This window comes from Phalacrocorax carbo, chromosome Z (genome assembly GCF_963921805.1).
Source record: "Phalacrocorax carbo chromosome Z, bPhaCar2.1, whole genome shotgun sequence".
Classification (NCBI taxonomy): Eukaryota; Metazoa; Chordata; class Aves; order Suliformes; family Phalacrocoracidae; genus Phalacrocorax; species Phalacrocorax carbo.
The window spans coordinates 44094234-44106763 of record NC_087548.1 but is presented as its reverse complement, the minus strand read 5'-3'; the positions used below and the strand labels follow the sequence as shown (position 1 = coordinate 44106763).

The following is a 12530-nucleotide window of genomic DNA, read 5'->3' as shown; positions in this document are numbered from 1 at the left end:
ATGAATTTTGCAATGGAAGTCTGGAAGTCTAGCACAACATGAGAGCTTATCCACAGAGTAGAAATAACAGGCTTTTCTTTTTTTTACTAACCCTATTTTAAGTCTCTTCTAGCACAGATCACCGACCAGCTCTGTGCTAATACTGCTCCAGAAGTTAATCATCAGAACCTATTTTCCCTAGCTCTAAAAGACAGAGTGAAAAGAAGCAAGGCAAGAATTAACATAATTGCCTGTATGGTGCAACCCAGCTTCAACCAGAATCCAGAACATCACAAACAAAATGTTTTCATTTTGTTACTGGCAGTGAATGTGTGCTTTACTTGTCTTCATTACCTGCAAAACCACTCTATTACTACAATTTAGAAAGGTAACATAGCCCAAGTTCTCCCCTCACCTTAGATGCATAAAATGAAAAGAGAAGTCAAAATAAAGGGTAAGTTATTTTGATACAGCTCTTCAAGAGATCTTGATAAGAGATTGATCAGTACTGCCAATCTACTGGAAGCACAAGAGGACTTGGTGCTCTTTATCACATAAACTGGACTCCTTTCTGTTCATTACAGTAAAGGAAAGAAGACAACGGGGCATGTGAGCTCTGTGGTAGTCTCTGTGGCTCTTCAGCATGTGTAGTGTTTCCAGGTATGGGCAGCTCTCATGCAGCAAAGCTCAGCCACAACCACCTGCTCCACATGTCTTTCCGGGGGCACTATCACTGTCAGTCCCACACTCCAACCATGCTCAATATCTTTAATTGCAGAAGGACTCTGCAAGGACACAGTCTAAGAAACAGGCAGAGGATGCCCATGCAAAAGATGGGATGAACTGAACTGTCATTTAAAAATATGAGGCATAAAACAATGGCTTCAAGGAACTGCAGATGCCTGTTGTGAACCCAGATTGGGTGAAAATTTCACCCCTTACATAAAGGCGTTTCCTACTGGGCACACAGTGATGACTGCACATTTACATATTTCTTTTCCTGATTTCCAGTGGAACATTTTTTCCCTCTTAGTACATGGTTACATGAAAAATACCACTGAGTGCCAGTCTGACTTGCTCCACTTATTGAGTGACTGTTTTGTTTTTTCCAAACTGGTTTCTGAAGCAGGGTAGGGAGATGTTTAATGACAGGGTGTCTGAGGTGAGTGCGTCATGTTCTCACAAGATAGCAGAAAAACGAAGCACAGCCTTTTATGCATTTCTGCCTGATGTAATGCAGGAAGTTCCTTCTTATGAATGCAAAATATTCATTAATATTTTGGAGAAGATTTGAAAAGAAGATTTTTATATCTTGTTTTATAAATATATTCAATGGCAACCTGGATATTTTATTACTTCTTACTTCCCTACTAAGACTATTTATTAAACCATGAATTATAACATGATGTCTGTATGCTAAGTTGGGACTAATTTTGCTGTCACTGAATTCAATGGCAAATGACTCAAGGAGTTCACAGGTACCTGGCTTGAACCTTTTATTCAGAATTTCCAAGATACATATTTTAAATGTGTACTGATCAATACTGACTGGAAAAAAGTTCTCTTCACCTTTGCCTTATTTTCCTCATGCTCAAATACTCAAGGTTGTTTATATTCATTTATGAATTCTCAATACATACTTATGCTGCAGACTTTTCATAGCAGGTAATATTTTATTATTAGTCTGGGTGTTACATATCAATACGGTGTTCTAATATCAGGTGTTTAAATATTGCTTTAAGATAATTTCAATAATACTGATGATGATAAATGGAGAGAGTGTTTCTGGGACTTTGGACTATAGATAGATCCAGACTGTGGAGCTCAGGTGTGAATGCAAACTTTGGAGAAGTCTGAGGTTCAATTCAGGGACAAATGAAGGTCACTCCTTTCTAATGAAACACTCAAAGATTGTTTGTAGCTCAGAGTGACATTTCACCATTACCACAAATACCATGCTTGTGGTTAGTTTTTGAAGGTGTGTACCTGAAATGTGAACTCATTTTACTGATTTTTCTTACCATCACTAGTCAAATTTAAAGAATAAAATAAACACCATATATTAGGCTGCTGCCTTTTCATAATTCATATAGTAATTTCCCCAGAAGTGTATCCTTACTAAAATATGATCTACGTGGACAATTCTGCAACAAAAAACTGTTGAGGCCAAACTTACGGATCATGCAAGAGCATTACTTTTGTGAGAAAAGTTGTACCTGAAGTTACTAAAAAACAACCACCATGTAAAGAGATTCCTGGAAGGTAACTTGATACTACACAAAATAAAATTCCGTGCACTCTCCCTCAGGGTACAGTTTACTTCCTAGTTCCTCCAGTAATGTCATGTTGAAATATGTAATGCAAATTTTGAAAAATCTAACAAGCAGTCAGCTTTAAGGAGCTAACATCAGACATTTCCACAGTTGCTCTCATTTAGCTTCCACCTACTTCAGCTCTCTAAATGCAATTCAGAAAGCTTCAGACACAAATAAAATTTAGGCTGAACTGTTGTTCAGTCACAGAAAGTTTCTTCTAGTCTTTGGCCAAAACTCTTCAGCTGTATCCTGCTGGTTCTGTGTTGCTATTCAGGATATCTCACAATGACTGCCCTCTTTTAATGCTACCCCAAAGAGCAGATACTATGTCATATCAGAAGGAGGTGAGAGAAAAGGTTCCCGTCCCAGCAAGCTAATCTGCATGGACTACATTTCTGCTCCACTCAAATCTCATTTGTTGCAGGAACTCTCCTCTAAACAAAATATAGAAACACAAAACATACAGTAGATATCTCTGAAAAAAACCACTTGTCAAGAGCAAGTAAGGGTTACCAAAATATACATCTATGTGGTACTACATCATAAGCACAGCTGAGAGGAAGGACATGCAGGTAACAGGAGCCTACCAAAAGATTATTTACCACTCTCTCCACAGACACTCAACTACATATCTTAAGGACAAGAGCTCATCTCCTTTAGCAGACAGCAAAGCACCTTCTAGTCCTCCCAAGAAGAGAGCAAGCCTTTTTCTGTTTTTCTTTTAATACAATTTCCCTCACATCACCAGACACAGACTGACGATATCAGCAAAATAACATGGTGATGGAGTTGTTGCATGTACCTCCATGTTACACATACCTCCCTCTGACTGTAAAATAAATGAATGAATAAATGGAAGGGGTAAGATTTCCTCCTTCCACAGGGACATAAGCACTTGCCACTCTCTCCAGCTGCTACTTACAAAGATACACACAGAAGCTCAAGAAAATGCATCTGTCAGAACGCACCAGTACGACAGGATCCACTGCAAATGCACCTTCTGCCCTTGCCATTGTGTCCCCTTGAATCTTTCACCTTAATGTGACATTTGTAGTATGGTCTGTAGTATCTCTTCCATACAGCATAGATTCTTGTCAAATTGTTGCAATCAAACTTCTACCAGAATAAATTTACTTTCTTACCTTCTTTCTACCTACACTGACTCAAGTAAAATTTTACTCCAGGAAGTGTCCCAGGGGCTTTGCAGCAGAAGGGAGAGAAATGGGATTTTTCATAAGAAAAAAAAAAGAAGTAGATGAGTTTGATCCAAAATTCTACACTCTGCCTACATCTGCCTCTGCCCTGACTTACCTGATGAATAAACAAAGCACTAAAAGTGATGGCATTCAGTCTAGTTATTTTGACTGTTCTCTGCGCAGAAGCCTGGAGTTCAGCTCATACAACCCACAACAATTATGGACAAAAGTAAAAACAACCCTGCTTACCTTTCATCCCAAACTTAGAGTGCCTTCCAAACTTCAGAATAATGAGCATTATTACTAAGCCAGTGCACACCAGTGCTGCAATTCCCACCACAACATACACCTAAAAAAAGAGGACACAAACAGATCTGCTTGTTTTGTTCTCATGAACTCCCTTCAAAGACATTTAGCATACATTCAGATTAACCCAGTTAGGTAAAGAGATTCATTTCAACTGGGAAACATTTGCACTCAGATCAAAGATTACAGAAAACAGCCACTTGTTGAGGTTTCTTCTATCCTGCAGAGAACAGAGATTCAGACACCTCTGAGAACAACTTTTTCAACATCCTACACATTCAAGGCAGGTGGGAGGGAGTGCACATAACCCCTTTCCCTTCCACATAAAAGCACACAGGAAAAAAATTTTTACTGTGAGGGTGCTTGAACACTGGTACAGATTGCCCAGAGTGGCTGCGGAGTCTTCGTCCCTGGAGATATCAAAACCAGAGCGGACACAACCCTGAGCAATCATTCTGGCCCTGCTTTAAGCAGCGGGGATTGGACCAGAGGATTTCCAGAGGCCCCTTCCAATCTCAGCTGTTCAATGATTGTTATCAGATGAGATAAGACTGCCTGGGATCCTCCCAGTTTTTAGCACAGTGTCCCAACTCACAGTCCACTCTCCGGCTCATGAACGCACATGGTCTCCACTGACTGCTGCTTTACAGAGTCACTGATGGGGGGAGGCTGCAGTATCAACCAGGCTAGCCACCCACTACCAGTTTCCAACAATTCAGTTCAGGACAGTGTGAGAGGCAAGGCAGCAAAGGAGGAGGCCCACCAATTCAGCTACTTATACTAAAAACTACTGCAAATTATTTGATTAAAAACCTACATTAAATCATGTTTTAAAGACATACAATCAGAATTTGAAAGTTCATTGCAGCTGATTCCAGGACTGGAATTCCAACAACAACCTTCAAATTAGCTTGGATATCTTCATTTTGTAAATAAAGAGTTGCTCTCTTTGGCTAAAATTAGAAGCGAAGTCTTAGGCTAAAGAATTGCAGGTAGTTGTTTGGAAAAGCATGAAACAAAATAATTAACCACTTTGCTTGGACTGAAAATTGATTCACTCCTTCAAAAATTGGCGGAAGGACAAGAGGGGGAGCATGGATTTTCTTTTTTTTTCCTTCGGTGTTCTGGTAGCTCAGGGTCCTATTACAATCTCTGCAATTTTGTGAGTTGTATAGCCAGAAAGTCCGCCAAGATTACAGATCAGGAAACAATGTATATACTTACAGTGATGCTATCTTCATTCTCTTTGTTGGAAACATCCGTAGAAGTGATTTGATTACTGTTATTTGTGGTGTCTCCAAGATCATTAGGCGTGGTTTCATACTCTTAGGAAAGGAAAAAAGGTTGCGTTTATAATTTCGTAACCTTAGAGGGGAAAGGGTTGTCTTCATTATTTCTGCTCTGTAAGACGTTAAGGCCACTAACAACTCTTGGGACTCTGAGCTCTTTGGAAACAATACACAATTGCTAATGTAGCTGGAACATTTTGAACAGGGGGTGGGGAGTGGTGGTGGTGGTGGTGATCCCTGTGGCAGATAATCGAACAAATGTGTGGTGACTAATACACTGGAAAAAAGAAGCGATCTACACCATAATGTGTGTCTCTACTGGAAAAACTAGAGTTAAATAAGAACTCCATCCATAAAGCTATTTTTATACGCTTCTGACTTCCCATTAAAAATGAAAGACTGCCCTCTACACTGAACTTCTCCAGCCTTGTTTCAGCCAAATATAGGACAGTCTTAGAAATTAGCTTGGGGACTTTTGTTTAGCAGAGAAGAACTTGGCGGATGGGTTTTTAGCTAGTTTATTACTATCAAATGTGAAATAGCTGTTTTTCTTTATTTAAAAAATAACAGAAGATACTGCTGTGTGCACAGAGGTTACAGTCTAGCATCATAAGCTGCCCTACAGGTAAACCTTAAAAAAATTAAGTGCCTGAGATGGTATGAAGAAATCTGATTTATCAAAATAATACCACTCACAGGTCTGCAGAGGTGAATCCAGAACCATCAAAAAGAATGAACGTGGCTTAATTATTTATAATTATTTAAAAATGAAACAGAGGTATTTATGGTCCACAATTTCCTGTCAAAACTATTCAAATGAGATAAAAAGAACTAAATAATATACATATGAACTTAGAGAATCGCACATTAAAATAACATGAAAAATGCATCTATTTTATGGTTACATCTAGAAATATATATAACATTTCAATGTTATGACTGTAATGCATGCAGATGAAAGAAACAAGGGCAATAACTGCATCTATTACAAAATGCACGTCCAGCATTGTAATTTAAATATGCAATTAACTGTATATTTCTTTACACATTTCAATTAAAATCAGTGCCATAAGCCTACAGATGAAATTTAACTGTGAATATGAAAAAGAAGAGCACATAGAGAGTGAGAGCATAGCTCTCACTAACTACAGAGGCAGGAACTATTCCTACTGCAGAGCTGCTGCTGATCAAGGGCAGGGAGGGCCTGCGCCTCTGCAGCGTTTATCTTCTTCAGTTCCCAAGACCATTTTGGAGAGCTCAGCTGGCAATGCTAGCAACAAGATGCACTGGGGTTTTGAACATCATGCATGCACAAACACATTTGCTTTCTGCAAAACACTCATCAGGCTGCAGATTTTTTCGTATACAAAGCTACACAGCTACCTCTGGCACCAGTGCTACAGTCTGTACAGTCAGGTTGTCTAATCAGCTCACGTAGTCTATTTTGGCTCTACACCATCCACACTAAAGGACAGGACTCTTTCAAGCCAAAATACATATTAACTATACAGAGCTTTCATGAGAAACAGAATTTAATTTCCTGATCTTTTACCATTTGAATTCTCTAACTCAGCACTGTGTCTCTATGCTTATAGGTTCCTATGCAGCCAGGTTAGAACAGCAGCGAGAGGCAAACGAACAGCACTCCCTACTCCAGGCAGTACGAACCCTGCCTGAGTGGTGCTCCTGCACAAGCAGCCTGGGCACTCAGACAAGGTGCTCTGCAGACCACCATGCCTACATGCTTTGCCACAGCAAAGGAGAAGACTTCTGCTTCATTCATTTGCAGGCAGAGCCCGCTTTATAACAAGTATCGCAGCCTACAAGATCAGGCTTCCTTTACAATTGGCTGGGAAAATCTTCACAAAGATAGTTTTAACCAACCCTGTATTTATGGTAGCTTTATACAGTCAATATGTAAAACAAACATTTAGAGCCTTCACTGCTCTGGCTCTGTAATACCAATTTTCAAGAGGGAAATTTTTTGCTCTTAATTTTACCTGTAAATTGCAGCTATTTGTAGTTCTGTTTATGCTCACGTCTGTACAAAGCCACTGGAAATGACACCCTGAAGGACTAATGAGGACTATGCAGGGTGTTTCAGGTCTCGTTTGTAAGCCCTCTGAATGCACTTCCATATTAAAATGGGCAAGAGCTAAAGTAGGCCACGTTGGTATGCTGATGTTGCGTTGCCATTCCCTGCTCTATAACTGTGAAGTGCTTGCATTTGAAGCAGTGCCAGATCTTCAAAGAGTCTTGAAATGGGTGAGCCAGGCAAGGAAAACATATGCAACAGCTATCCAGTCAAAACTGTGTGATTCTGATTTAAACAAATTCCTGCTCATTTCACTATGAAATCCTGACATAGACATCAAGCACTCTGACACAGACAGGGTCACGCCTCTTGATACACGCTACACGGGACTCGTATTGCTTCAGGGCCCAGGTTCTCCGGTGCCGCATACCTCACGCAGCCACCTGTGACTACACCAACTGCGGTGAATTGCAACTGAGGCTGTGCAGTATTTTGCAGCCATTTTACCAACAAGGCGCATGGCGGCTGGGATGCAGAGAAAAGCACAATCACACCAGCAGCAGGGCATCACTCTGCACAGTCCTCTGGGGGAGTGGGTGGTATGGAGCATGCTGTTCCTCTCATATTGACAACCATGTTAGAATAAGCAGCGTGGCATGAAGACGTGAACTTGGAGCCAAAGAAGCTGCATTTGCATTTGATTTCCTGCTCAGCCCCAGGTGAGTTGTTTTATGTCTCTCAGTTACTTCCCAGACAGGGCCAGGACAGCCTTTCCTCTCTGCCTTTCCCAGGAGGTGAGCAGGAGGCACCAGTGACTGGTCCGCACTTGCAGCAGGCAGACTGCCCCATGCAGCCAGGGCTCCCACCAGCAAACACAATGTCACACAGCCTGCTGTGACCTCATCAGTTCTTCTGTTTCCTATCATATGCTCAAAACGCTTAACAGAAAATGTTTGGAAATCACCTCACATGGACTGCAAGACACAGAAGGTCAATTCCCAAGGGACAGACCAAACCCAGCTATGAGGGGCTTTGCTCTGCACAGAGCAGTACCCAAGGCTGGGGTCCCTTGTCCTCTATCACCTCCATCTCTGTCTCCTCACAGCCCAGCCATGAGCCCTAGTGAGCCAGGCCCACCTGTGGGCCTGTGGCCCAGCCTCCTCCTCAGGGCAGTGCCTGGTGCCCGGGGCTGTGAGGAGGTGGAGCTCCCAGTAACTCTACCTATAGACAACACACCGACAGACACACAGCTAGTCCCAGTGCCCAGCAGGATCAAACCCTCTGCTGACGTCTCTACCCATTACACTGGGCACATCTGCAATATGATTAGCATGGGGCTCTGAAAAATGCATTTTAACAGGAAGACTGCAAGGTGGGGGTGTGCTTTAATTCTTCCTTCCAATAGAATCTAAATTTTGGGTAGACTGGTTAGTATAGAGATAGAGATAGAGATAGAGGTAGGGGGGGTGGGGTGGGGGAAGAGGTGGAAAATAGTCATGAAAACCATTCAGTATCTGGAGGGAGCTCATCCCAGGGGTCCCACTGTCAGCCATGCAGGCAGTGGTTCTCCAGAGAAGTGTATCAGTTCCTAGACTTTCCAGTCTGCCTCATTTATTCACCTCACTAACGGGACTTGTGAATTTGGAATAATTAGGGAAACGTTCTGGACTACAGAGTGTTTCTCAAAGCAAGAACTGAGTCACTGAAACAAAGATCAAAGGCAGCAGTTCCAAACAGCAGAAAGAAAAGCCAGGAGTAAAAAGGAAGGCTGCTTTCATCAGGACTAGGTCTTGCAGGCTGTGATCCACTAACGCAACTCAAAGTGCACAGCTTGGCAGAAACTTACCCAAGTAAATCGAAGCACAACACTCACATGGTTAAAGCCATACACAGGCATTAGGACCTTGATAAACAGCTCAGAATCAAAATCTTCAAGCATACAGCTTATATAATACAACACATGTGAGAAATCGTGCAAACCATCACCACCTTCCCACCCCCAAAAAAAAAACGAATTTGGAAAGAGAAGGAGGGGAAGCTATACTTTAGTATTTCTAAGCACTTAAAACCAAACTGATGTTTCATTTGAACATTTGCTAAAGTTTAATGACATGGAATGGAATATCATTTAAATCAGCTTAAGAAAACATGAGTGAGGGGCCATTTCATCCAAGTAAAAAGTACTCCAAACATCATCCAGCTTCTGCTGGAAGGTAAAGGGTGTTTGGGTATGTTGGTTAGGATGGACTTTCCTACTCACCAGAAGTATAACAAAAGTATTATGTAAAACCAGCAAGTTGCTTTTCATTCTGCACCTTCTATTCTAGTGCACACTGGCTTTCACTAGGTATAGACCAAAACATTTTGCCTAACTAAAAAAATACTGTGAACACTGTGTCATCAAATCTTCTGGCACACACTGATATCACTAAGTTGATGGTCTGCTTATGCAAGAGAGATTAAGGGAAGGTACAAATGAACGGACAGAGCAAAATAAATTGCCTATAGGAAAACTTACTTGTGCCAACCTCATTTTTAAGTGGGATTTAGGGGGACATTTTTGGAGGCAAAGCAAGTATGGAATCATCCCTGAAAAAATAAATTAAGTTATATAAGGAGAAATCACGAACTCTCTTTCCTCCAACGAATGCCTCCAAAAGGTTCACAAAATCTCATGCCTGTGAGCTACATCAGGCAGCTGTCATCCTACAGGATCAACTGCAACCATTTGTAGCAGTGGATTTATGCTTCTCCTAATGTGAATCAAAAGCAGCAGAGTAAGTAAAACGTCATATTGCCTTCATTTATCTTAAATAATATAAGGCAGGAGGAGAACCAAAAATAAAAAGTACCTTTTATAATTGTGTTATAATATGTGCCATTTCAATTTAACTGAGCCTGACATTCAATCTTTTAATGGTTTCAGTTCCTTCATTTCTATCATTAAAAGAAAAGAAAAAGGAAATCAAATATATACCATAAACGTCTGGATCCACAATTGGGCCACTACCTGTACATGGAGAAGAGAAAAAAAAAAAAAAAGAAAAAGCTTTTGTAAATAGATTGCAAATGCTGAAGGAATAAGAGTTTCTTTAGGAATTTTTTAAGAGTTGACATGTTATTTACAATAGCCATGATCAGTACCTACACAAATACAAAGCAACATCAGTATATTGCAGTATCTATTTATCAGATTACACTTATAACCATTTTAGAGCTATCCCAAAGGATGTTTTGCTTCATGTGAAACAGCTAACACACAGGGCACTCACTCTGTCCAAGGCAGGTGTATTTCCCAATTGGGCAAAATTCTGCTGTCTGCTGTTAATGTGTATCTGGAGTAAGTGCAACAATAACTATTCCTGTTGAAAAATCAATGGCAGAATTCTCCCTGACCTTAAGTGGAAGCAGACTTCAGTGAGCATTAACAATCACTTACTTTTACCTGGTCAAAAAATTTTGCTATTATATGAGAGCAAACCGGTTTAGCTGTGAGCTGGCAAGTTAAGGGCTAGGGGTAGCAATGACCTAAGCAGCAACATTTCATTCACTCTGTAAAACAATGCTTCCAAGAAGCCTGCTGTACAGCTGATACACAGAAAGAACTCTTACCAAAAAAGTCAGAAGTCTTGGAAGCTAGCCTTTACACAAAAAAATGGATACCCATCTAGTCTACACTTTCCTAAATTTTACTAGTTCCAGCTTGAAGCTTTTTCTAATTACTGCACATATGTAAGGTTGAGCACATATGTGAGTATAATGCACAGAACGCCCACTGAAATTAGTGTACTGTTAGACTATTCACGCTTTGAAAGACACTTGCGTTGCAATTCAACATACCCGTTCATTCTGGCCTATAATGTATTTATAGCATAGCTTATGTGGTAGGCTCCTAATCATCTCTTCCATATTTTTACTCTTTGTTGGTTTGGAAATGAAATTAACAGATAGTTAAAATCTCTGAAAAAGAATCAAACTTCAAAAAGCATAATTCTGTTTATAGTACTATACAGTAAGTACAGAGCAGTGGCATTACACTGGCATAAAGCCACCGTGAAGTACGACCAGAACACCATTGTCTCTGCTTATGTCAGCAGCATGAGAATCTGTGCTGAAAATACTAAACAGAGTTACAACCTGTTTGCAGAATGGCAGCAGATAATTAGGTTTATTTTAAAATGCATTTGAAGATATTCTAGTATCCAGAGATATAGGTTTATAGACCCCGTGAGAACTCCCATGTCAGTCTGCAGAAATAAATAACAAGTGAAGAAAGCTTGTAGTATCTGGCCTCAAGCAACTTCGGACCAGGGTTTTCTGTCCGTAAAAGTTCACGGATTCAGTTTTTTCAGTATAAAATGTCCATATGTTAAAATTCTAAGTTACCTTCTGTAATATGAAGGTTAAAAAAAAACAAAAATCCTGAGTTAAATGGCAACATTTTTGTTACTGTTTACTGGAATTGGGATGAAATAATTAGATTAGTTTAACCCTTAACTCCTGCCAGGAGTATAAACTAGGAAGGCATCAACTCAATTTGAATACCTTTTATATAACTAAACACTTCAAATAAAGCTGCAAAACATCAAGATGCTGGATGAAACCCAAATTTCTATTTAGTATTCCCTACATAAAAACATATCTACTCAATCATCAAAATATCAATTGATGCTATTTTAACATTAAACTTCACCACAGTAATTTAGAACATTTAAACATAATTATTTTTAAGGCAAAAACAGAGCAGCATTGTTGTTTTGGTCCCTATTAGAACAGGTTGTTGTGTAAGTATTAAGAGACTTATCCTATCTACTCATTATAAACTACGTCAACTACACTTGGTTTGTTTGGTTCTTTCTTTATAAACTTGACATTTTCAAAACAAAGCAGCAGCAAAAGACTCAATCCAAAAGCATACTACTGCAAAGTAGTCCCATGTGACACAAGCTAGATGCTACTTCTACCGCATATTTAACATATTCTTTTAGTTTTACAAGATACTATGCGACTTGAATTCCTTCAGCTGAGTTTTAGAGTAGAGAGCTGGTAGATGAATAAGCTTAATTAAAAATACTTACTATTGGTAAAAATCTCTCCTGGAATTCATTTGCTGTTTTGGATCAACTATGAGAACAGCCCCCAGAATAAAACATGAACACTTCTTACTCTTTGCTGCAGTGTAATGTCAAATAATTAAGTCATCCTCAGCATGAACAGCTTTACAGGAATCCAAGAACTTTAGCGGACTAAAGCTAGTTTAAAATCTAGCTAACAGAACATGAAATTTCTTTTTCCAGGACTTCGTATTTAAAGCAAAGTCTTAAGTTACAACATTAACTGTGTTATCATTAACTCAATCCAAATCCCACTGTGGTATGTGCTTTCCTCTCCTTTGTGCATGCATCCTCAG

The 12530-nt window shown here is 39.9% G+C and overlaps 1 protein-coding gene across 6 annotated transcripts in view; it reads right to left on the bottom strand.

Moving 5' to 3' along the window:
• NTRK2 (neurotrophic receptor tyrosine kinase 2) overlaps nucleotides 1-12530 on the bottom strand; it is a 204588-nt gene that overhangs the window by 143357 nt on the left and 48701 nt on the right. For all 6 annotated transcript variants that reach the window (XM_064438186.1, XM_064438181.1, XM_064438182.1 and 3 more), the window contains exons 9-11: nucleotides 10098-10130; nucleotides 5021-5121; nucleotides 3740-3839 (exon numbers count right to left, since the gene is read on the bottom strand). In XM_064438186.1, the coding sequence (XP_064294256.1) occupies nucleotides 3740-3839; nucleotides 5021-5121; nucleotides 10098-10130 (234 nt within the window). The remainder of the gene's footprint in view (nucleotides 1-3739; nucleotides 3840-5020; nucleotides 5122-10097; nucleotides 10131-12530) is intronic.